The 27,873-nt window shown below is 40.7% G+C and overlaps 1 protein-coding gene across 1 annotated transcript in view; it reads right to left on the bottom strand.

Moving 5' to 3' along the window:
• Window positions 1-27,873, bottom strand: part of LOC126260409 (CAD protein) — a 543,685-nt gene that overhangs the window by 362,023 nt on the left and 153,789 nt on the right. The window contains exons 13-15 of the mRNA XM_049957741.1: window positions 18,016-18,191; window positions 13,190-13,389; window positions 5,756-5,963 (exon numbers count right to left, since the gene is read on the bottom strand). Of these exons, the coding sequence (XP_049813698.1) occupies window positions 5,756-5,963; window positions 13,190-13,389; window positions 18,016-18,191 (584 nt within the window). The remainder of the gene's footprint in view (window positions 1-5,755; window positions 5,964-13,189; window positions 13,390-18,015; window positions 18,192-27,873) is intronic.

Raw genomic sequence — 27,873 nt, 5'->3', positions numbered from 1 at the left:
CACACACATATCCATCCACACATATACAGACACAAGCAGACTTAAATATGTCTGCTTGTGTCTGTATATGTGTGGATGGATATGTGTGTGTGTGTGCGCGCGAGTGTATACCTGTCCTTTTTCCCCCCTAAGGTAAGTCTTTCCACTCCCGGGATTGGAATGACTCCTTATCCTCTCCCTTAAAACCCACATCCTTTCGTCTTTCCCTCTCCTTCCCCTCTTTCCTGATGAGGTAACAGTTTGTTGCGAAAGCTTGAATTTTGTGTGTGTGTTTGTGTGTCTATCGACCTGCCAGCGCTTTCGTTCGGTAAGTCACATCATCTTTGAATTTAGATATATTTTTCCCACGTGGAATGTTTCCCTCTATTATATAAATAAAGAAAGATAAATATTTAACTGAATGTGAAAAGAACTGCGCGAGGTGAAACACAATTCCTAATATTTTCCTTATATGTGTAAAGTAACTGATTTATTTGTAATTTTAATATAGTGTAAGAAAATTTTTGATAAAATATATACGAGATACAAAGAATCTGATTGAAATTAAGTTCCCACACAGCCGACACCCATTAGTCAAATAATATGCCAACAATATGCGAATAGTTGAACAGCAGAATAAAGGTTTCTGACCCTTTAGCCATGAAAGCAGATGACTTAACCTTCCCCCTCCGGGTAAAAAAAATAAAATCTATAAATTAGCATAAATGAATAAGAAAAGGAAATTTTGTTCTTTGTGCTACATGTATGAAACCACAGCCCACAGTAGGGGCAGGTATAATGGTGCTTTCTAGATGTTTCCATAGAGGTATATGTAAGATTAAAAAGGAAGTGCTGCAGAGGTTCTGTTAGATGATTAGAGAGATGTGGCTGTCTTTTTTTTTTAAACAAAAATAAAATAAAAAATAAATAAAGAACAGCAGAAAGAAAGGAGTCAGTGGTGTGTCTCAAACAGAGGATGCTAACATTTTTATCACTCTTCCTATCATAACAGTTTTCTTAACAGTATTGAAATTGGGTTAATATAAATAACACAAAGTGAATGACACTGCCTATCAATTTACTTGATAAACAGTTCATCTCACCACAGCGAAATACAAGTTCCTTTCACTAGGCGACAAGGCCAACAATTAGCAACTCTTATGGTGGCCCTGTTTGAAACGACCATCACAGCAGAAAGAAGAGGTAAAGCTTCCCACTGAAGAAAATACAACCAAGGACCTTTACTATTAAATATCCTAGAAAGTTTATTTCCAATATGTTTGATGGTGTGTGTTCAGCTGGCCGTAAAGGCATTTAATTAATTTCCATTTATGTCTTTGAACTGGAAATGTTTTATGACTTTTAAACATTTCCAATTCAAAAACTCTGATTTATTATTCATCCCACAGTGAAAACAGAACATAATACACTTCTCAATACCTACCATTTTGGCTTTCATGCAATGATTCAAAGGACAAACCATATTATGCTCTTCCATGGCAAAACGGTTCAAAAGACCGAATACAGTATTCTGTCTTTTTCTCTGTTATCTTCAGTTTTGGCATCAGTGTGGTCACTGAGCAACAGAATGGACAATTTTGATCCACTTGCTGATGATATGTAAGACCGCAGTTTCATTGGGTTTGTAGTCAGAATGGTTGACAAAATATTACTTTCAAATTCACTAAAAAACTTCTCTCATTTTTCTTAATGTCATACATTTGCTTCATTCGGCTTTGGTCAGATAGGCTTTTATTTCACTTAAATCTGAGATTAAAAGCTCTTTGGTTTTGTGGCAGTGTTCCAACATTGATATTGAACCAGGGTGGGTCCTCCTCATCCCTTAAATCCTTGCTAGCAGCAGACTTGTCTATGGTGAATTGAACAACAATTTGAATTGTATGCATTTGTGTTCCACATCTTCATCTTCTGAACTGAATATTTGATGTTGACTACCCAGATACTTTGCAAGTTTTATCTCATCTCTTGTTATGCAAAATATTTTCTTAATTTTCTTAATCTCCTTTATAACCATCACTGATGCCATCCTCAATGTTAAATGATTCGGAAAGTTCAGATCTGATTGTTATGTGGTCCAAGATGTTACCTTCATGAGTTGGTTCTCTAGTAATCTGCTCAAAAGTAATCTGCTCAAAAGTAATCTGCTCAAAAGTAATCTGCTCAAAAGTAATCTGCTCAAAAGTAATCTGCTCAAAAGTAATCTGCTCAAAAGTAATCTGCTCAAAAGTAATCTGCTCAAAAGTAATCTGCTCAAAAGTAATCTGCTCAAAAGTAATCTGCTCAAAAGTAATCTGCTCAAAAGTAATCTGCTCAAACTAATTTCTGGACAAGAAATGCAGAATAACGTCACATGAATCCCCACCTCTACAGTTTTGATCACATGACTCTCCCATTCTATAGTTCACAAACTGAATTTTCCCTGAATTTTGTAATAATCTCACCAGGTATTATCGAATCCTTGACAGCAATAAATGATACACCACCACCATCTAACCTATACCTGCGATATTTATTCAAATTGCTATTTAGAATTTTGTTGGTACTCACTCCCAGTTTCAACCAGTATTCTGTTCTTATTACTATCTGGGCTATTTTAACTTAAATAAGCAATATTAATTCTGGGCTCTGATCATGGATGCTCCTGCCATTTACTAATCTCATATTAACCTTTTCTCTTTCCAATCTGCAAGGATGAATGTTCTCTGGGAAAAATGTGGCTGCTCTATCTTCAGTTTTCGCAGACATGTCATTAATAATCTGAAGGAGTAATTCCTCTAACCCAAAAAAGTGCTATGTGTCTGCCATATGTACTCTGCCAACTTAATAGTCACTTCCTGTGTGCAGTGGAGACCTGACGTATTGAGGTGGGAGGGGTCTTCAGTTCTCTACCCAATAGTTCAAGAAATTTGCATCCAATATCATTGGAGACTTGTCTGAGCATCTTATTTAGATGATCCCTTCTCTCCAAACTGAAGGACTGAGATGGACACGGGATACAATGCTACAAATAATAAGCTGAGCTTGCAATCCCAAGTAATTTGTTGGGTGGTTGATGTGGAAAGGTGGATGGGGAGAAGGGGGGTGGGGGTGGGGGGGAGGTAAGGGACCAAACCATATGGTCATCAGTCTCTTGATGCAAGAGTGGTACATCTGGAAGCAGACACACACACACACACACACACACACACACACACACACACACACACGAGGATGTTTTCTGACCTACTCGAGAGGTTCATAACAGTAAAAGTGAGATGGCTAAAAACATAATGGATATCAGAGCTACTGTCTGTAAGGCTCCACAACCACAATGTGGAGTTGGATTGTTACACGAAATAAAACAGTGGGTCAACTTATCAAACTGATGTGAGGACAACATAACTGTTGATTCCTTCCAGGAGAAGTGAAAGGAAGAGCACCATGCTGCAGCAATTTTCTTGACTGTGTGGAGTTTATTAGATGTGGCAGTAGCCCACCAAATGTCATTCCATTTCTGAGCGAGCAGAGATCCAGTGTGCACCAAAAATCTGCACCTGGGGTTGTCAAAGTGAACAGGGAGCAAGTAAGTGCTCTTCTACCCAAACATTTGGCCAATTCACTCTTTGGGATACACATATGACTTGGGACATCATCACGAAGGTCAGTGAGGCCATGAATAGCAGATACCAAAGGGTGGCGAGAATACCATCAGTCAACACCCTGGAGGCTGCTCATTGAGTAAGTACAAATAAAAACATGGTCAGGGGAGTCTGCTTTAATAAAATGGAGGACTCTGCTAATAGCCATAAGCTCTGCCATAAACATACTACAGGCTCCAGACAGCAAATGGCATTCCATACAGACAGAAGATGTAAAAGCATATCCTGTCAGATCCACAGTTTATCAGATGTCTGTAGGTCAAGGGGGGACTTTAGGACCTTGGAAGAGATTGGTTCTAATCCATGGCCTGGACACCATTCAAAGGGAGCCCAACCTGGGGAGGGGATACAGATATCTTGGCAGAGGAAAGCGAGGTGCATTCCAACCAGTAGTCTCATCTGAGGTCTTGTGTCAGGAGGACAACATCCCTCACATGTAAAGAGAATGGGATTATCAGGGAACTGCTGAATGGTGATAGCAAAGAAGAACAAGAGCTGGTACCATTGAATCTGAAGGAGCCGGTGAGCCATTTAGAAAAACTTGTCCGATTGCTGTTTCCAACCTAAGCAGGTGGTCAGTTGTGGATGATCCCTCCTATAAACAACACTGATCTGAGACCCAGCAAAATCTGTGGGCAATCATCCTTTTAAGCAGCTTACAGAGTACATTGGTCAGGCTAATCAACTAGTTACTGATGAGAGATGCTGGGTTCTTACCTGGCTTAAGGAATGTGACAACTACGCCATCTCGCCATTGTGAGGGAAAGGCCCTGGAGCCAAAGATGGTTGAAGACCATGGGGGGATGTTGCCTTTGGAGAACATTCTGGTGTTGGATCATCTGACTGAGTTGAAATAGGGCCTGGGGCTGTGTCTTGGGCTGAGTCAAGAGCCTGAAACAGTTCCCAGTCAGTGAAGGGTCCATTAAACGATTCATCTTGATGGGGAGTGAAACATAAGGGGATATCTTGATCATCTTGCTTCTGCAATAGAAAGGTAGCTGGATAGGAAGTCGATGCCAATGCTGTTGCAAAGTGGGTCGCAAGGTGTTCTACAAGAACTAATGAAGTGGTTCACGTATCACCCTGTAGGACATGAACCAGAACAGCTGTTGAACATTGGCAGCCCCGAAGGAAATGGAGCTTGGCCCACGGCTGAGCAGCTGAGATGAAGAGGTATACGTCCCAACAGAGGAGACATAGTGCTCCCATCATTCCTTGTTACTGTGTTTGATTAAATAGAAAGCTTAAAAGCAATATGGTTGGTCTGTGAAAGATTTAATTTGAATCACTGCAGGGCTTGTCAGTGATCCTGAATAGCTGTTGTGATGTCTTTAGTCCAGTAATCCAGCAGAGCACTGGCCGACAGTGGGGGAGCAGAGGGGGACAGTAGTCCTGTAGCAAGGGGAATAGCAGTTCCAGCAGTGTGGATAACTGCATCTGAGACACCTTCCACAACTTCATCAATACTATCCTACAGGGAGGTAAAAAAAAAAAGTTGCTGCAGAGGCATACAAAGGCCAGTTGGCGCTCTAAAGTACCAGCATGGTAGTCAGTCTGTCTGGTGGTAGCAAGGAAGTGACAGGATCACTGGAATCTGAAAATGTGAGAACAGTGTAACCTTGATATTTGAGGCAAGTTCAGCTTAAACACTTAGTATGTTCCAGCAGACAATGTTGAGGAGCAGCTTATGATCCAACATTTGTCTAGCTCACACGCTGATAGCCATGTTTGGCATCCTTCTGCATGTGAACCCTTGAAGAAATAAATAGTAAATATATTATTCCCTGTGAAGTCTTCCATCTATATATCAACATGGAATGTCAACTTAAATGCCATGTAGTTTGCTATGCTGCAAGAATACTACCCACATTTCATTAAAACAAGCTATCTGATTACTGCTGTACAGAAAGTTTAAACACAGTCTACTGCAACTGTTTACCATTCAGTGATCTCACACTGTAACAGAATGAACAACTGTTTGAAAGAAAGAGTGAACAACTAGTAATTTCTTTAAGTAACTTAATATTTAGAACAATGTGCAGTTAATTACATGAAAATTGTGAGAGAAAAAGCCACACAAATTATCTTCTATATTTAAATCTCACTATTACTTTTACCTTTGCTTCCAAAAGGAATTTTGATATAACAACTGGGTGTTCTTTGCTGACATCACTTGCTGACTTTAAGTATGTCTCAAGATCCTGTGGTGTGTGAGCAACATTCATTGCTGCTCCACTCAAGACATACGATGGTCTTACCAAACAAGGGTAGCCAACTTCTTCACAAAATTCTTTTGCCGATTCCAAGTTTGTCAACTCTTTCCATCTGAAAAACCAATGTGAAAATATTTGCACTGGAAAAAGAGAGGTACTTATAATAACTGTAAAATAGTCTCAATATTTTATATAATTATAATATCATATTTTAAAACTTTTATTGCGAAATAAGTCAAAATTATTCTTTCGGTAAGATTACAATTATATGTGGCCACACATTCGTATGGAGATGATTCAGAAGAAAAATAATACACTGACACTTCAAAAATCAAGATGGCATTATACATTAGAAGTAGCACAACAAATTTCCCTTCACACCTCATCACACTTTCCACTGGATGGAGCCTACGAAGAGATATTAATTGCACTGACCTTTAAGGAATCTCTCTTAGGCCTATTCTTACAATGCCCAGCGAAGCAAGAGAAATTAATTTCCAGTAAACTTTAAGGTCAGAATAAACTTACAGTAAATTAACGTTTGTTCTTACCATCAAAAGGTTAAATTTTACTGCCAGTTAATCTGTACAATATTTGTAGCAAATGGTACATATGTTTATGGTATATATATTATTGTCTATCCATCTTTTTCATTGCTTTGAAAGTTTCTCCTAAGGCAGAACGAATTCTCCTTAAAATTGTAGAGGAGAAATATCATGCCATTGAAAATAAAATAACTTGTGCTGTAATGTGGGAACAGAAAAGCAAAACATGAGACTAAGTGTGTGAATTGTCTGAAGCTCCAAGGGGCACCAAAAGATCTGTAAAAAAAAAAATTAAGAGGTAAGTATGAAAAAGGAAGAAAAGGGTTAAAATGGAAACAGCGGATGAAAAGGAAAGAAAATTTCTGAACAGGAGGGGGTGGTAAATAAGTCTCCATTCATGACAAGAATACGGAAACACTACAGAGCTTCATAGGTAATAGCACTATTAGACTGCATAATCCCATGATGGAGATGCAGCAGGTAAGTTTATTGTGGCTCCATAAACTTTCCCAGAGTAATAACTCATTGTATTCGTATCGGGTCTCCAGTCAGAACACCTTGTCATCTGGACACATTATTTCAGCGGTCCACCTGGCCACCATCTTCAGGTGAGTAGGTCGTCGCACTATCTCATAAGAACTGAGATGAAACACACCGCGGTGGCTCCTTTATACACCGACCATGGGTCCACCATACATGCGTGAAAATAACTGCCGTCTAGTGGGCAGGCCCAACAGCACACCGGTGGTGAACTCTTGCAGAAATGATAAATCAATATCAAACACTATTGACAGCTTTTGAAGACTGAGACAAGGACTGTTGTTTCCTAATGTCAAACAGAACAGGGTTACAACTCTTAAAGGATACCACTTATCACTGTTTGCAATACTGTGAGATAGCCAGATTTCAATGGTTTCTTTCTGTACACAGTCCCAGTACTGTGACAAGACAATCACCTGTGTCTCATCATACAACATTTTATGTCCTTCTGTAAACAATGTTCTGCCACTGCAGATTTTCTGGCTGAAATAAATGTGTGTGGAGATGATGCTCCATGCAACAATCCTGGACCATACGAATTGTTTGTCCAATATAGACTTTCCCGCAATGGCAGGGAATCTTTTAGACTCCGGGCTTTCTCAAACCTAAATCGTCCTTCACTGAGCCCAACAGGTCTCTTGTCTTAGCTGGTGGATGGAATACACTTAATATTAAATTTCTTTAAAATTCTACCTCTTTAAGATATGCTCCCTGCAAAAGGTAGGAACACCACCGATTTTCTTGTATCTTCCATTGGTTCCCACAAAGGTACAATCTGTAGAGCACGATGGATCTGATTGTCAGTATAACCATTCTGCTTGAACACAGCTTTTAGATAGCCCAGTTCTTGTGTCAAACTATCTACATCTGAGATGGCGTAAGCTCTTTTTACCAATGTATGTAGGACCCCGTTGTTTTGGTACAATGGATGACAACTTGATGCATGAAGATATCGGCCCGTATGTGAGGGCTTACGATTATAAACACTATATCCTAATGTCCCATCATCCTCCTGTAGACCAAGACATCTAAAAACTGAAGTTTTCCATGCTTTTCAACTTCCATCATAAACTTAATATTGGGATGCAGGCAATTAAAATGATCTAGGAAACGATCTAGAGCATCCCTCCCATATGGCCATACCATAAACATATCTTCAACAATATGCATACGGACCAATATCTTCATGCATCAAGTTGTCATCCATCGTACCAATGCAACAGGGTCCTACGTACATTGGTATAAAGAGCTTACGCCATCTCAGATGCAGATGGTTTGACGCAAGAACTAGACCATCTGAAAGCTGTGTTCAAGCAGAATGTTTATACTGACAATTAGATCCATCATGCTCTACATATTGGACGTTCGCTCCCTTTTGCAGGGAGCGTATCTCCAAAAATAGGTTGAATTTAAAAAAAAATTAATATTAAAGGTATATTCAGTCTGCCAGCTAAGACCAGAGCCAAGTTGGGCTCAGTGAAGGCTGATTTAGTTTCGAGAAAGCCCAGAGTTCACAATATTCCCTGCCATTGCAGGAAAGTCTATATTCAACAAATAATTCATATGGTCCAGGGTTGTTGCGTGGATCATCCCCTCCACATGCATTTATTTCAGCCAGAAAAATCTGCGGTCATGGAGCATTGTCTTACAGAAGGTCTTACAAATGTTGTACGATGAGACAAGTGGTTGTTCCCCCTGTGTCGCAGTATTGGGAATGTGTCATGAAACAATCCACTGAAACCTGGCTATCTGACAATATTACAGAGATAAGCAGTATCCTCTAAGTAAGAGTTGCAACCCTCTTCTGTTTGACATTAAGAAACAAAAGTCTTTGTCTCAGTCTTCAAAAACTGTCATTAGTGTTTGGTATTGATTTATCTGCGAGCTTTCACCACTGGTGTGCTGTTGTGCATGCCACTACAGGGCAATTATTTTCACGCATGCACGGTGGACCCACAGTCTGTGTATAAAGGGGCCACCATGGTGTGTTTGATTTCAGTTCTGGTGAGATAGTGTGATGGCCTACTCACATGAAGATGGTGGCCAGGTGGACTGCCGGAATAGTGTGTTCAGATGATGAGATGTTCCGGCTGGAGACCAGATATGAATACAGGTATGTTTATTGTCACAATTTAATTCATTTTGGTCAGTATTTTATGTTTTTGTCATCACCTGTTGTTTTAAAGAACTAAAACCTTATATCATTGTCTTAAACATATGGGTAAACTGTTTGTTAATTTTGTATTTTAACTTCAGATACTGTGAAAGGAACACAAAAGCCTACGGTCTCACTGATGTCAATAATGAGTCTAAAACAAACTATTGTTACTGAAATGATGGAGGAGCAGAATGAAGAACACATGTCATTATCCTGATCACCTGTACACTTCAAGTCTGTTACAAGTCCTGAACTCTTTGTTGAGCATAGGCCTAAAACAAAAGGAAATATAGGGGATGCCAATAAAGACACTTTACACAGTAGAAAAATGTTTCATGTAGAAGAAAGAAAGCACACTAACGAGAGTGGAATGAGAAAGGGAAAGAAATGAATGGGAAAGAGAAAGCCCAGAGTGAGTAGGGGGTTAGAACCTGAACAAAAAGTGGAACTAATGGGGAAAAAGATTTTTAAATGAATAATATATTTGATACTGTAATTGCATATTATTACATTCAATTTTTTGGCTGAAATTTTAAGTAGAGATGTCAAACAATTTTCTCGGTTATAGCTAAATAAGATTTCACAGTTATACAAAAGTCTTCAGTCAGAGCAGTTCTCACTACAGCTTGCTGAATTTCTCTACAATGGCTTCGAAGTTTCTATGGGGGTTTTTGGGTCTAGAAGAGGCTCTTCTTGTTTCTAAGCTACTTGTGTAAAACAGCAAAGGCAACATTAACAACAATGATTGTAATTTAACACTCAAGCCTAGTGATAACTCTGGGAATCTTTTGTTTCCAAACACCGAAACACCTATTACATTTCTGGTATGAAAGTGATATTCATTATAGAGTGTCTCAGCTTTGTTATTAGGGCATCAAGTGGTGTTATGAAATAGATTTTGAGGGGATGTGCACAGTCACATAATATCCACGAGCCCTATAAATCTCTTCTTTCTTAGCGTGCCCTTAACCAACTACTCATGACAATGTTAGTATGTGTGGAACCTGGCCATCATGCAACAATGTCAGTGACAAGTACTGACCAGTACTTATGTATTATAGAAAAATAACATTTTCTGTTCCTAAATATTTCAGCACAGTCACCACCTGGTGACTGAATAGAAAATTTTTCAGTATAATGTAAGTTTAATTTTGTATTTTCAATTTTATTTTCAAGTTTCTGCATGTTTTATGTACTCTTGTAAAAAGTGCTATTGCAAGATTGGTACAATTATTACTTGAAGAGCGGTTGCTGTGCTAACCCCTATGAAATCACCAAGAGCAACTAACATGCTTCCTAGAGTGAAAAACTGTGTAAGGTTAGACACAGTTAGTTCACTGGCAGTACAGCAGTATTCCTGAAATGGATATGTAACACACAGTCTTAGATTTATCAAGTAGTCATTAACATTTTAAAGAAACATTGTACAAGAGCCAAAAGAACAAATAAAATCATAATAACACAAAACAAAAATTTAATTTTGTTTTTTAATGCTGAACTTGATCACATAGAAGAAAAAGGACTAAGTATACTGATGGTTTTATTAGGCAGAATTACTTAAAGTATTTCCGATTTTTCTCAAGTTTCAAAAGAGTTTGTTCTGGTTTTCATTACTTTAGGTCTCCTTGTATGTATCACAATTTGACCATCACCCCTATCTTCAGTCATTTTCAAAGAAATGAATGTAATTACTTTTTACCATTTGGCATATAACCTTGAAATATGCTTCCATTAAGAGTCTAATGGAAGACAATGCTATATAAAAGATAACTTCTGGTTATCTAATATTTTATAGTCAGATGTGTCTGAACTGGACACTGTAAAAGCAAGCTGTTATGGAAGCTCCCGTACCAAAAAAAAAAAAAAAGTTCCTGTACCCATAAGAAGTTCCTGTAAACAGTTAACATTGTAAGAATGGGCCTTACATGTAACAGAAGTGAGAGTCTGCTCTGTGGTGCAGACTGATATGCCCTCTCATTCATCATTTCTCTCACCTGGCCTGACATACAGTAGCCCAGAACAGGCTGGGTTGTTGCAGAGTATGTAAGACTGTTTGAGATTCTAAACAGCTCTGCCATGCCATGTGTGGTGGCAATGCACTGCATCACACTGTTTGGGTTGAAATCAACACAAGGGAGTACAATATTATTCTAGGGCCCTACTGAGAAGAGCTTTGTTAGTGAATTGGGCTAGTGAAGACATATTCTCCCAATTTGGTACTTCCACTACAACAGAAAACAGTTTTAACTTTACCACAAAGAGAAGGTGGCGTGAGCTGTGGTATGTAGTGATACCACATTTACCAGTATCTCCACAGAACTGTCTGCTTTGTTGAATCTGTAACCTATTTTCACTGAGGTGTCAGATTCTTTGGATGTTTCTGCTTGAGGGAAAAAGAGAAAGAAAGAAAGAAAGAAAGAAAGTACGAGAGAGAGAGAGAGAGAGAGAATTTTCTCAAATCCCTTCACACACATCTTGAACCCATTTCCAGTCCATTTGAGCATGAAAGGTGTTTCCTTTTTCCCCCTTTATCTTTCCACCAAGGTAAAGAGCCTGTCACGAGTGGGGATTTTATTGAGAGGCTGGAAGGGATTCACATTCAAACCTTCCTAATGTACAGCTGAGAAGAGCTCTTCAACACCAGATCCGTTAGAGAAGAAGCTAGTGAACCATGATCTGATGGCTTGGAACAATATGTTTTGGCTTCAGCTCCCACGTGCACCTCAGCTTCCTTGAGGAGGAAGCTGTTGATGCTGCCAACATAGCTAGCTTTTGTATTCTCTTTCGCCTTTGAAGTTGATGATGATGGATGCTCAACCTACAACTGTCCCAAGTTGCTTGTAATCTACATGCTAATGTGATGTGCACCAACTTCCAGCATTTGGAGTAGTGTATACTGTATCATAGCTGCACCATACCACATGTTGATGATATTTTGTAACTAAGTGCTTCTGGAATATTTTTCCCTTATCTTAACATTTAAGAGAGCAGATGTGGTTCCAAATATAAAAAGGAGATCTGTTACTAGAGATCCGGGGCCACATCATATTAAAGGTTCCTCTTTCTCTTTAGTAACAGGATGACACTTCCATACTTGACCTATCATCTGTAACAATTTACAGTGCACACCTTAAATGGAAATTTGTCTCAATAGTTCACATGAACTCCTCTATGGGATTGGCTGTTAATGCACACCAGTACTCCAATCTAGCAACAAGGAGTCTATTTGTGATAATTAATAAGTATCATGTCTTTGCAGTAATGAATGAATACTATGCCATTTATACAGGTAGCTAGAGGTGAAATACTTGTGCTAAAGTGAGCTAACTCATTTGGGAAAGCCTAGAACACCAGGGATATGACAAAGAACTCAAAGCACTTGACAAAATTTGATGACTGTTCTTTGAGCTCATGTTCCCCTAAAACACTAAGATCGTCATTCCAGTGTTGGGTGGGACCTGTATCACAGGCAAGGAAGATTGCTATACGAAATGTTCAGAAACAGGACAGTATGGCCACAACAGCAGACTACTATCTTGGTTTTCAACATCCCACATCTTACAGAAACCAATTCGACAGCTGTCCTCTGGCAGCCTAGATTTAGGTTTCCCATAGCTTATCCAAACCATCTGAGGAAAATATCTTTTCCCATCAGAGCTAAGGCTCCATCTCTCATGATGATCTAGATTAGACTTAAAATTCTTACCATCCTTCCTTCCTAATCCAATGTTGCATTACTCTATTCTCTGCCTTGCATCTTTCAATAATCACAGGAAGCACTGACCAAGCATAGCCCCAGGTGCCAATACAGATCAATTAACAGCTGAACAGAAAGTTTTGGTTTGTTTATCATGTGATGTTCATGCCAAATACTTTGGTTACCAGTAAGTGAGCTAAGTATGTCTTAGTTCTGGTACATGTACACAAAATGTTAAGTTCAAGAAATCACATAAATTAATGTAACTCCATAATGATTTGTTGTAAATGAGTGACTCATTGGCGTGTATTAAATATGTTGCCTGGAATACATTTGTGTTTTCCAAACACACCTGTCAAATTGAAAACTCTTACATTTATAAAATCAAATTCATGCACCTTGGCTGAGATATTCCAATGCGATCCAGCATTCTTGAAAATTTGAATCTGTTTTCCGCACCATCTACAGACTCTGGAGAAGTACCAAGAATTCTGGCTTGCTGCCGATGCAAATCCATTGCAATATTATTTGGCAGCTGTCCACCCATACAGAGAATGATGCCTTCTGGATTTTCAATGTTGTATATATCCATAACAACCTGAAAAATGCAATATTTAATGTCTGAATGTTGTTCTCATTAACAGAACTATACTTAAAAGCTCTGTCTAGCGTGAGAATAATAACTGTAGGTATATTACATAGAGGGGTATATTAAGTCATTCACAGAATATGGTACAGTTTCGCATCTTTAAGAACTGACATAAAAGATTGTTGATGCAACAGCATATGATGTGCATGTGTGTCCTCATATCTGACATGCAACCAAAGATTAAAATTAATTACTATATATTCTGACATTTATTTATCAAAGTTAAACTTTTAGAACAGGCACAAACAGGTCATCTGCTGGAAACCTTTAAAATGTGTGGAAGTTAGTAAAATAGATGGATCTATGAAATGATATGCAGTACAATGATAAACATTAAGTGTGCTTCTCATTAGCATAATTCAAGACTAGTTGGCCACAGTTGCAGTTTTATAAATAAAGTTGTGGTGCCAATGAGGTCGACACCAGTATCAACCTGAGCATCATCTTTGAACTAAGCAAAACATTATCTTTGTGTAGTTCCGCCATCCAGTTTCGTGTAAGCCTTACTTGCGTGAAGAGCTGAATAAATGCACTCCTGATTATAAGGTGGTTTTTGGTGTATCTCACCCGAGCATTCACCTCACTAGTGACCCCGACGGGCTAGTTGAGCACTGGCACCGCACTTTCAAGGCGGCTCTTCGATGCCACGACTCTCTTTGGATGGAGGCCCTTCCCCTTGTGCTACTCAGCATTCGTGTGATGTATAAGGAAGACGTCAAAGGCACAATAACTGAGTACATATATGGCCAGAACATTGTTCTCCCTGGCAAACTTGTGAGCCCTTTCGCTTCTCTCCCTCAGTCCAACTTACCTTCCTTTGCGGACCGCGTCAGATGCCACTTCATCAACCTCCACATCCCTCCGCCCGCCAGCCATTCCCACCATAAGGTTCACATCCCGAAATCTCTGAACAATTGCGAGTATGTCATGCTCCGAGATGACACTGTCCGTGCTCCCCTCCAACCCCCACATTCCGGCCCGTACTGAGTTCTCCGGGGCTCAGCCAACACCTATGACATCCAGATAAAAGATTCAGCTGTTACAGTCTCTCTCAACAGACTTAAGCCTGCTCATGTTGAGCCCGCTTCTACCCCCCTTCAGGCCACGACCACACCACTCACTGTCGTGACTCACAACGCTTCGAATACTCCCTCCACGTCAGACTTACTCACTCAGTTGAGTGACTTCCAGCTCCAATCGTCGAGCTCTTCTCCGACCTTGCCATCTACTCTGGTCTCATGCACTCCGTCGAGTGATCACATGCTCCCCATGTCGAGCTTCTCTACATCTACATCTACATCTACATCCATACTCCGCAAGCCACCTGACAGTGTGTGGCGGAGCTTACCTACGATCACGCCCTCGGCGCCGGGCCCTTCTCCGGGGTCCCTTCGACCTCTCCCCTGTCGCCTGCCTCGCCCTGTCGAGGTCTCCCTTAAAACCCACATCCTTTCGTCTTTCCCTCTCCTTCCCTCTTTCCTGATGAGGCAACAGTTTGTTGCGAAAGCTTGAATTTTGTGTGTATGTTTGTGTGTCTATCGACGTGCCAGTGCTTTTTATATATATATATATATATATATATATATATATATATATATATATATATATAAAAACCACCTTTGCCTCTGCACTTCTGCCTCGACTGACATCTCTGCCCAAACTCTTTGTCTTTAAATATGTCTGCTTGTGTCTGTATATGTGTGGATGGATATGTGTGTGTGTGTGTGCGCGCGCGCGAGTGTATACCCATCCTTTTTTCCCCCTAAGGTAAGTCTTTCCGCTCCCGGGATTGGAATGACTCCTTAACCTCTCCCTTAAAACCCACATCCTTTCGTCTTTCCCTCTCCTTCCCTCTTTCCTGATGAGGCAACAGTTTGTTGCGAAAGCTTGAATTTTGTGTGTGTGTTTGTGTGTCTGTCGACCTGCCAGCACTTTCATTTGGTAAGTCACATCATCTTTGTTATATATATATATATATATATATATATATATATATATATATATATATATATATATATATATATATATATATATATATATACACACACACTCCTGGAAATGGAAAAAAGAACACATTGACACCGGTGTGTCAGACCCACCATACTTGCTCCGGACACTGCGAGAGGGCTGTACAAGCAATGATCACACGCACGGCACAGCGGACACACCAGGAACCGCGGTGTTGGCCGTCGAATGGCGCTAGCTGCGCAGCATTTGTGCACCGCCGCCGTCAGTGTCAGCCAGTTTGCCGTGGCATACGGAGCTCCATCGCAGTCTTTAACACTGGTAGCATGCCGCGACAGCGTGGACGTGAACCGTATGTGCAGTTGACGGACTTTGAGCGAGGGCGTATAGTGGGCATGCGGAAGGCCGGGTGGACGTACCGCCGAATTGCTCAACACGTGGGGCGTGAGGTCTCCACAGTACATCGATGTTGTCGCCAGTGGTCGGCGGAAGGTGCACGTGCCCGTCGACCTGGGACCGGACCGCAGCGACGCACGGATGCACGCCAAGACCGTAGGATCCTACGCAGTGCCGTAGGGGACCGCACCGCCACTTCCCAGCAAATTAGGGACACTGTTGCTCCTGGGGTATCGGCGAGGACCATTCGCAACCGTCTCCATGAAGCTGGGCTACGGTCCCGCACACCGTTAGGCCGTCTTCCGCTCACGCCCCAACATCGTGCAGCCCGCCTCCAGTGGTGTCGCGACAGGCGTGAATGGAGGGACGAATGGAGACGTGTCGTCTTCAGCGATGAGAGTCGCTTCTGCCTTGGTGCCAATGATGGTCGTATGCGTGTTTGGCGCCGTGCAGGTGAGCGCCACAATCAGGACTGCATACGACCGAGGCACACAGGGCCAACACCCGGCATCATGGTGTGGGGAGCGATCTCCTACACTGGCCGTACACCACTGGTGATCGTCGAGGGGACACTGAATAGTGCACGGTACATCCAAACCGTCATCGAACCCATCGAACCCATCGTTCTACCATTCCTAGACCGGCAAGGGAACTTGCTGTTCCAACAGGACAATGCACGTCCGCATGTATCCCGTGCCACCCAACGTGCTCTAGAAGGTGTAAGTCAACTACCCTGGCCAGCAAGATCTCCGGATCTGTCCCCCATTGAGCATGTTTGGGACTGGATGAAGCGTCGTCTCACGCGGTCTGCACGTCCAGCACGAACGCTGGTCCAACTGAGGCGCCAGGTGGAAATGGCATGGCAAGCCGTTCCACAGGACTACATCCAGCATCTCTACGATCGTTTCCATGGGAGAATAGCAGCCTGCATTGCTGCGAAAGGTGGATATACACTGTACTAGTGCCGGCATTGTGCATGCTCTGTTGCCTGTGTCTATGTGCCTGTGGTTCTGTCAGTGTGATCATGTGATGTATCTGACCCCAGGAATGTGTCAATAAAGTTTCCCCTTCCTGGGACAATGAATTCACGGTGTTCTTATTTCAATTTCCAGGAGTGTATATATATATATATATATATATATATATATATATATATATATATATATATATAAGAGAGAGAGATGATCAGAGATAATTTCCTTTAAGTTGTATATTGTACATGTTTTTTCATCATTCTGGACTCAGAAAAACTGCCAACAATAAATTTGGTACATTTTTTGTTTAGGAATGGCTTTGGAGATAATGAAAGTTTCACAGTACAATAAGACTTCACTGGTTATTACAGCAGCAGTGCTGGCTCAGTTCCATGGCAAATAAAAGTCTTCAGAACATATCAAAAGCATTGAAAAACAAAAGTGGTTGCTCTTCATGTTGCCATATTAATAAACCGCAAATATATTAGCATAACAGACAATGTATTACAGTAAGTGTAACATCTAATCTATATCGAATGAGTTGGCAGGACAGTTAAGTAACAAAGGAAATTCACTGCAGATTTCTTTCATGCAACAAGTGGAGCATTTCAAAAATGCAAATAAGTATTATATTGCAGCAAATAAAGGCGTTTGAACTTATAAGATATATTTGTAGACTTGATGCAGAAAATGGCCCCACCAACAAACTTGGGAGTGTATAAAGCATCGTCGAAGTAGATTTAGAGATTAGCTCAGATGTACATTTGTCCCTATAGGTCCATACTCAGGAAAGTCTTCAGGATGCAGAACATGTTAGAAAAACAAGAACACACAATAATAAATGTGTTCCTGTATGTAAGAATTAATTTTTCATTGTGCTCTCTTCTGTATATAAGTACCATGAATAATACTTCTGGAAAAAGTATCTGTGGCCGACTAAACCACTAACAAACAATAAATACAGTCAGATTAAGAATAATTACAGAAATAAAAAAATTAACTTTAGTCAGAGTAAAAAACCAAGAAAGAATCATCCACATGAACCACTACATATCACCTTATAAATGTAAAACGTTTTACTGAACTTTCACATGGGCCAATGTTCTGTGTTATGGTTACTCCTAATTTAATGCGCAAATATGCTTTCAGCCTGCTGTGCTACGGTGTTCTGATGCAATGACATTAGAAGCATCTAATCTAAGTAAAAGGACTTCTCTAAAAATGAAAATTCTTTACACACCTCAAATGAAATTTCTTCAAAATATAGCCTGTCAGACATGTCATAATCTGTACTGACAGTTTCTGGGTTATAATTGACCATAATTGTTTTCCTGCCAAGTTTCCTAAGTTCTCTCAAACAACCAACGGCACACCAATCAAACTCTACAGAACTGCCAATGCGATAAACACCAGAACCTGAAACAAACTGAATTTTTTAGCCAGCAGTAATATTCCAGTAAAAAAGAACAGCATTAGTTACATTTGCAGTGACAAATTCAACATATTATCTGACACACACACTATATCAACAGAAATTTAACAGGGAAATGGAAACAAATTTAAAATCTCAGGAATGACCAAATATTACAACCTTTGAACCTGAACAGGTAGATATTCACTTCTAGCTTGTTTACAGCTTTGTCCTTATATCAGATTTTGAATATTTTCTTCTTTGCCCCTTCATCGTCTGTTTGTGGTTATAAGTTTTGTTTCCTCCCCCTTTATTTCCTTTGTTAGACATTTTTTTCTGGATTAACTTTCCTTCTTGTTTCAACTGAATGTCACCATCATGTTCTAAAGCTGATTAAAAGCTGGTGTCTTTAACCAGTTTTCTAACACACAAGCAGAGACTGAATTTCCCATTTGCAGTCCACTTAGAAAATCACCTCACTCTCTCACAACCAAGTGAAATATTGGTATGGGTTCCAAATCAACTACCATTTTTTGAAGGAGACAACATTTATTTTTTCAAGTGTCACCTATGCTTACAAAATGGCATTAATATTTGTATACCGTTTCCATACATGTAGGAGAATGTTTATTGCAAACCTGTTCTTATACACCAAAAGTTTGTAAGATGGGAGAATTTAATAGTGTTTCCTCCTGTGTTTCATAAAATTGTCAAATTCTGATCAAATTATGAAAAGGAAAGTTGCTATTCGCAATATAGTGGAGATGCTGAGTCACAGATAGGCACAACAAAAAGTCTGTCACAAATAAAGCTTTCGGCCAGAAGGATCTTCATAAAAAAAACCCACACACACACACACACACACACACACACACACACACACACACACACACAAATCAAATACAATTAACACACACGACTGCAATTTCAAATTTTAATCAGAGCGACAGACTGCTGCATTTGATAGTTCATAGTTTCTTGCGTATCTCTTGCACTACCACCACGCAAGTCCACATCACATGACTGTTCGATCAACATCGATACTGAATGAAGCGTTTTGGTGTATTGGGAATCTCAAGACTGTTAGAACACGAGTATCGTTTGCCGAGCCCTGCCCTTCCGAATTCTTCGTAATAAATCTGCACATGGCCTCAATAGTCAAAACTTCATCTTTAAAAGTAACACTACCCCTATATACTCTACGAAGCACACACAAATGTTTACCTCAGCAGCAGTAGTTTAATCTGCAAATATAAGACGACCCTGTATTTTTCAAATGATGAATTTGGGAAAAAACCTCATCTTATAATCGGTTAAATACTGTAGATGTTGATGTAGATGTAGAAATGGTGTCACAATGAAACAGCCAACCTAATAGCTCGGAAGACGGCCTTGGCACTGCATGGAAGGATGAGAAGAAATCATTGCAGCATCCCCTGTAAGGCTTATTTACGGACTGCACTGTGATCAGAAGTATCCGGACACCCCCCCCCCTCCCCCCCAAAAAAACATATATTTTTCATATTAGGTACTCCATATCAGTGACCTCAGTAGTTATTAGACATTGTGAGAGCAGAAGAGGATGCTCAGGGAACTCGTACTTCGAACAAGGTCAGGTGATTGGGTGCAACTTGTGCCATACATCTGTATGTGAGATTTCCACACTCTTAAACATCCCTAGGTGCACTTTTCCAATGTGATAGCGAAGTAGAAACGTGAAGGGACACGTACAGTACAAACGCGTACAGGCTGACCCCATCCGTTGACTGACAGAGACCGCCAACAGTTGAAGAGGGTCGTAAAGTGTAATAGGCAGACATCTATCCAGACCATCACATAGGAATTCCAAACTGCATCAGGATCCACTGCAAGCAGTATGACAGACAGGAGGTGAGAAAACTTTGATTTCATAGTCGAGCAGCTGCTCAGAAACCACACATCATGCCGGTAAATGCCAAACGAAGCCTCGCTTGGTGTAAGGAGCGTAAACATTGGATGATTAAACATTGCAAGAACATTGTGTGGAGTGACAAATCATGGTACATAATGTGGTGATCGGATGGCAGGTGGTGGGTATGGCGAATGCCTGGTGAACGTCATCTGTCAGCGTGTGGTGTGGTCATGTTGTTGGAGGGGGCTTGCACCCCTTGTTGTTTTGTGTGGCACTAACACAGCACAGGCCTACATTGATGTTTTAAGCACCTTCTTGCTTCCCACTGTTGAAGAGCAATTCGGGGATGGCAATTGCATCTTTCAACATGATCGAGCACCTGTTCACACCCTGTGGCAGAGAGGTTACATGACAATAAGATTCCTGTAATGGACTGGCATACACAGAGTCCTGACCTGAATCCTATAGAACATCTCTGGGATGTTTTGGAATGTTGACTTTGTGCCAGGCCTCATGAACTGACATCGATTCCTCTCCTCACTGCAGCACTCCATGAAGAATGGCCTGCCATTCCCAAAGAAATCTTCCAGCACCTAATTGAATGTATGCCTGCAAGAGTGAAGGTGTCGTCAAAGCTAAGGTGGGCCAACACCATACTGAATTCCAGCATTGCCGATGGAGGGCGCCATGACCTTTTAATTCATTTTCAGCCAAGTGTGTGGATACTTTTGATCATATAGTGTATGTACTGGAAGTGCAGGCACTCCTCTTAGGTAATAAAATGGGTAGCGACTCTTCAGTCCACTCTTACACAGAGTCTCAGCTTCTCAATCTGCTGTCGACTGATTGTGAAGATTGCTATCTTAGTTCGTAGCACGTTCTGACCTCTATCTCCTTAGTCAGACATTCCAAGTTTAACTGTGGTAGCAATTCAGTCATTTTGTGAGACAATGTACTCTGTCACTGTGGGTGACATGAGAAAGTGTGCTTACAGTTTGCTCTATGAAACTACTACAAAGAACACTATGAGGCATTTTTATAAGTTTAATGCAAACACTGTCCTTGCAACAAGTCTCAATTATTCTCATCCCTAACCAGTGTCTCCCACATTTTTCTCAGAGTGGCTTTACCAACCTTCTGTCCAGTTAGAACTCTTGAGGTGTTGGAATGAACTACTTCATTTATCACTTGTGTCATCCTTTATATAAATTATTTTCCCATGGAGAACATGCTGCCAACGCTGCTAGTAAAATCCATCATTGTGGATTTCTGGTTTTCCCACGCTGTTAGGGCCACCTCACTCTTCGTCTTATTGAGACAGTACCACAATTAATTGAATTTTTGCTTACCTGTTACTTGTTTGTAACCTTCCCCGTGTCTCTCTAATTCTTCATAAACTTGTCAGGTGTAACATCTGCTGTAAGTTCTAATCTCTCATGGTGCTGCAGGCAATGAGACAAGAAGATTTTTCCAGGTAAGCGAATACTTATCTGAATTTAGAGAGAGGAAGTAATGGCTAGAGCAGCAGGTCTGATTATCACCTTCATTAACATATTACCAATGGTATTCCATCATTTCCTTTATTATTATTTTCATTTCATCTTATTGGATCAATCATACCTCCACTTCATTTATTATTTGCCACAAAAGTTGCAAGATTGGTGTTGGACCCTTTTATGAGTTACAGACTTTGCCATCTCCTGACAAGACACGACACAGCTGCTATGGCGAGGAAAGCTGTCTGCTGCCAGATTAACGACAGTTCATTCCATGTTTCACTAGATCAGCCCTAGTCCTGAGAGGTGGTAGTAATAAAAGCTTTTTCCCCAAACACCTCAACTTGCCCATGGGTGGCGACTGCTTCCCCTCACAAATTTGTTTGCTAGAGAAAAAGAAATTTTTATTTTGGTCCTTTTCACAAAGTAATGGCCAGATGAGAGACTTAGAAGAAAGATGGCTAGCATGGCTATGACAGCCATGGAAAGCATCTGACACGCTTTTCTCTCTGCTTCCATCTCCATCTCTACCAGCACAATTGACATCACTGATGTCACCCCAACAGCACCCCCCACCCATCCTCCCCCACCATTCCAATAATCAGTATGGCACTACAGCCTGCTGCCCCTCATGCACCAGCTGATGGTGATGTGCATCCTGCCAGCCTGATGTCCACCACACCAGCTGACAATGTGACATGCACCTCAGTCACTGTCAGAATTCCGACAACCTCAATGCAGTGGAGACACTCTCCTGTTGATGCCACCAGTAGATGAAACCAGCACTAAAGGCGAGTAACATTTTGCAACCAGCTGTTGCAGCTAACACTATGCAGGCGATGTTTGCTCAGCCAATGGTCACTTTATGCTCACATAATGCAAAATAAGTCATGCAAAACATGAAATTAAACCTGCAGAGCAGGGTTTGCAAGAAGTAAGGATTCCTTTCTCTGGAGCCCCTTCAGGCACAGTGTATTGAGTTCGCTTGCCAGACAGACGAACAGGTCCAGGATTTAAAAACACAAAGAGAGCTGATAGACACCATGATTCTAGATAACAAGGGGGATTTAGTTTACATCAACACGAGGATAAGTACAGTTGACTATATTTTCACAGGAGTAGATGAGCAAATAATGTCAACTGCAGAGAAAGTAGATGCAAGGAATTCTGCCTTGGAGTGGCAGAATGATATGCGTGAAGTTGGACTAATCATTTTTTGACATCTCAACAATTGTGTGATTGAAACCTGAATTGGGAAATTGAAGTGCATTTTAAAAGAGCGAAAAAACAGTGTTAATGAAGAGATTGAGAACAAATATAGAGGGCTACCTAAAAGGCTAACAGATAAAATAAATTCCGAGTTGAGGAATGCAACTGTGGATCGGCAGGTCTTAGCACCTGGTGTGGTCACAACTATGTTAGTAGCTGACACAGCTGTTTCCACTGTAGGGGGGGGGGGGGGGGGGGGGCGGACCTCCAGGGATGGGGGAAATGATAGAAGCATATGGCTGTCCCACATCATGGATGGTTGTCACCACTACACATGTCACCTATCTGTTAATTTCATGGTCAATATTGGAAGTAAACTTACACATTAGATTTATCTTTCCCCAGTAGTCCCAGAAGAAGAGTGCCGAGTCCAAGTGAGGGCTCGTACCTACTCTTAAGGAGCAACAATTATTTCATCAAGCTTGAGCCACCAGCCTTCTAGTTGGTAAGAAACACCACTCTTTAGCTTAGTAGACGGCCAAGTGCCCTGACATGCATCTATAAACATTCCCACCCCTCGTTGGAAAAAATTTAGTGGAATAGAATCAACAATCCACCCTGGTGATTTTATTCAATATTTCAGTGTATTGTTTGACTGAACAGTTTGTGGCACACAATGAATTTACTTCGACAGCATTTGATGTATGAAGTGAATCTATGGTTGCAGAGGCAGGAACTATGTAATTTAATGCAGCTCAGCAAAGAGTTGCTGGCACCAGGCACATCAGTAGATGATGAGACATGCTCTTATGATCAACCCAGAAAACAGGAAGAGATGATTTCACTCATTTATCAGTGAACTTTTGAACAGGTGAGAAGACAGCTGTTGACTGTACCAATAACCAGCATCTAACAGTCTCTTGAAATATTGCCCATTAGAAGATTTTCAGAATGAGCAAATGTGGTGCATTGGCACTAATAAAGGACAACACCACCCACATAATCAGTTCCAGTCATTCCACAGACAAAACAAGGCAAGACACATTAGATCAAATAACCAGAAACATTGGTGGCAATTACCACCAGCATATCAAAATGAGTATATTGTGATGCCTAAGCAATTTGAGAAAGCAAACGAGAGAAGCCAAAGTCCTACCACTGGCAACATGCACCACTGCCAAATTCAGATGACTGCACTCCACTTACTGTACAGAATCTGCTGCAAGCATCAGTGAGGGAAACTGGGAGAAACAGTCAAGCTACTCCTGCTGGCTGGGTCCCACAATCCATGAAGGGAGTTTTATCAGACAATGATTCACAGATACCTCTCAAAATTGGAACAGTGGGATGCAGCAGCATGGGGTTATTTGCCATCAGATAAGCTTTTACCATGGCACTGAATATCTCATTAGGAATTGTTTCTGGAAAGTCAGAAAACTGTCCTATCAGCACTGTTGTGGAAAACACACCAAATATGTGAAGTATGCCCATAATTGGTTCAGTTCACGAGACCACTCAATCGCCTACTGAGCTAATGCAAAGTGAATCTGTAGTAGGACCCATTAGAAATGAGGCAAGGTTACCCCCTCCACCACAAGTGGATTTAAGAAATAAGTAAGTTGGAAACTGCTTCAGTGCATACAAAGGAAAGAAGTACTGCAAAAGGAATGGCATGGCACAATAGCTAAAAAGGTCACAGTCAAGGCTGGTGATTTGGTGATAGTCTGAAACCAGCCACAGTCAGACCTAGCATAGAAGAAACACTCAACATTTTATCTTTTTTTGTGCTACTTACAAAGTCAAGAAGATGACTAGTGATCAGTCATACCTGGTAAAAACCCAGACATCAGTGCTCAGAAGGGAATACAAAATACTGGGAATATAAATATTACTTGATAACCCACTCTATCTCATTCTAGCAATGAGCTTTAGAGTATGGATTTACATTTAAGTTCTTAAATAATGTCTCTTTTCTATGTACAGTATTTCAGTTTTATTTGTTTGTTGATGTTCAAAGAATGCGGGATTCTAAGGTTTTCAGATCACCTGAAAGTGGGTAGTTCTATTCTGTAGAGCCAGAGACATTGGTAAGAAAATTGTCTCTGCCAATAGAAACATCACAATATGTCAGAAGTAGCCCACAGTTTAGTAGCAAGAAGAATCAGGTGGTGTGGAGACATGTCTTGATGGAGGTGTGGTTTGGCAGAGGTGGGAACTGAATAGGAGCTGTTCTCCTTGCAGCAGCAAGGTCCCATCAGGTGACTGCATGTGCAGGGTGTGTTTCAACTGGATCACTTGCCATGCCCCCCCCCCCCCCCTCCTTCCTGCAACCACCTCTCTCCCCCACTGAATACTGTCCAGTGCCAGATTGGAATGACTGCCTGATTAGTATGTGGCTAAAATTGAATGAATATCTTGCGAACAGTGCTAACAGTACAAGCAACACACAGAGACCAGTAACTTCAGAGAAATCAAATTTCTTAATATGGATTACAAGTCAAAAACATGCAGAGGAAAGTGGAGATTCTGTGCAGTATTATTTATTTGGCGTTAAGAAATGCGAACCATTAGAATGGGAAAAAGGGTACAAAGGAAACCTAGCTGATAAAGGAGGAGCACAACAAACGCTGATGTCTGAACCTGTTCAGCCTGAGTAGATTGAAATACTCACTGCCAGGTTGGCCAGCAACACACAAAGAGAAACCAAATAGTTAACACTGAACATTTTCTGAATGAATCTTGTGTCGAGGAACATCTTGTCTACTAGCAGCAAAGCAGTCAAGGTCCTAGATGCAGAGCTATAAAGTAGCCATTATGAGATTAAAGAGATCTCTTAGTCTCTCTTGACTGAACATGAGTGGAGCTAAACTGCGAACTTAAGAATTTTTGATATAGATGTAAGATGAGAAAGTGCAAAATTCTATTAATATAATTATGTAAGCTACTACAAACAGCATAGTGAACGCATTATTGTGGCCAAGATAGACACACAGCCCACGCCTACTACAGTAGTACAAGTTTATATGCCGTCTAGCTCTGCAGATGACGATGAAATTGATGAAATGTATGATGAGATAAAAGAAATTATTCAGGTAGTGAAGGGAGTCAAGGGTGACTGGAATTCAACAGTAGAAAAAGGAAAAGAAGGAAACGTAGTAGGATAATATGGATTAGCACTAAGAAATGAAAAAGGAAGCCGCCTGGTAGAATTTTGCACAGAGCATAACTTAATCATAGATAACACTTGGTTCAAGAATCATGAAAGAAGGTTGTATACATGGAAGAACCCTGGAGATACTAGAAGGTTTCAGATAGATTATATAATGGTAAGACAGATTTATGAACCAGGTTTTAAATTGTAAGACATTTCCAGGGGCAGATGTGGACTCTGAACACAATCTATTGGTTATGAACTGTAGATTAAAACTGAAGAAACTGCAAAAAGGTGGGAATTTGAGGAGTTGGGACCTGGATAAACTGACTAAACCAGAGGTTGTACAGAGTTTCAGGGAGAGCATAAGGGAACAATTGACATGAATGGGGGAAAGAAATACAGTACAAGAAGAATGGGTAGCTTTGAGTGATGAAATAGTGAAGGCAGCAGAGGCTCAAGTAGGTAAAAAGACAAGGGCTAGTAGAAATCCTTGGGTAACAGAAGAGATACTGAATTTAATTGATGAAAGGAGAAAATACAAAAATGCAGAAAATTAAGCAGGCAAAAAGGAATACAAACATCTCAAAAATGAGACTGACAGGAAGTACAAAATGGCTAAGCAGGGATGGCTAGAGGATAAATGTAAGGATGTAGATACTTATCTCACGAGGGCTAAGATAGGTACAGCCTACAGGAAAATTAAAGAGACCTTTGGAGAAAAGAGAACCACTTGCATAAATATCAAGGGCTCAGATGGAAACCCAGTTCTAAGCAAAGAAGGGAAAGCAGAAAGGTGGAAGGAGTATATAGAGGGTCTATACAAGGGTGATGTTCTTGAGGACAATATTATGGAAATGGAAGAGGATGTACATGAAGATGAAATGGGAGATATGATACTGCGTGAAGAGTTTGACAGAGCACTGAAAGACCTAAGTTGAAACAAGGCCCAGGGAGTAGACAACATTCCATTAGAACTACTGACGGCCTTGGGAGAGCCAGTCCTGACGAAACTCTACCATCTGGTGAGCAAGATGTATGAGACAGGCGAAATTCCCTCTCACTTCAAGAAGAATATAATAATTCCAATCCCAAAGAAAGCAGGTGTTGACAGATGTGAAAATTACCGAACAATCAGTTTAATAAGCCACAGCTGCAAAATACTAACACGAATTCTTTACAGACTAATTCTTTACAGACGAATGGAAAATCTAGTAGAAGCCGACCTTGGGGAAGATCAGTTTGGATTCCATAGAAATATTAAAACATGTGAGGCAATACTGACCTTACAACTTATCTTAGAAGAAAGATTAAGGAAAGGCAAACCTACATTTCTAGCATTTATCATCATAGAGAAAGCTTTTGACAATGTTGACTGGAATACTCTCTTTCAAATTCTGAAGGCGGCAGGGGTAAAATACAGGGAGCGAAAGGCTATTTACAATTTGTACAGACAGCAGATGGCAGTTATAAGAGTCGAGGGACATGAAAGGGAAGCAATGGTTGGGAAGGGAGTGAGACAGGGTTGTAGCCTCTCCCCAATGCTATTCAATCTGTATATTGAGCAAGCAGTAAAGGAAACAAAAGAAAAGTTCGGAGTAGGCATTAAAATCCATGGAGAAGAAATAAAAACTGAGGTTCGCCAATGAGATTGTAATTCTGTCAGAGACAGCAAAGGACTTGGAAGAACAGTTGAATGGAATGGACAGTGTCTTGAAAGAAGGATATAAGATGAACATCAACAAAAGCAAAACGAGGATAATGGAATGTAGTATAATTAAGTAGGGTGATGCTGAGGGAATTGGATTAGGAAATGAGACACTTAAAGTAGTAAAGGAGTTCTGCTATTTGGGGAGCAAAATAACTGATGATGGTCGAAGTAGAGGGGATATAAAATGTAGACTGGCAATGGCGAAGAAAGCGTTTCTGAAGAAGAAAAA

Source organism: Schistocerca nitens, chromosome 1, assembly GCF_023898315.1.
Source record: "Schistocerca nitens isolate TAMUIC-IGC-003100 chromosome 1, iqSchNite1.1, whole genome shotgun sequence".
Classification (NCBI taxonomy): domain Eukaryota; kingdom Metazoa; phylum Arthropoda; class Insecta; order Orthoptera; family Acrididae; genus Schistocerca; species Schistocerca nitens.
This window is presented reverse-complemented; position numbering and strand designations above follow the sequence as displayed.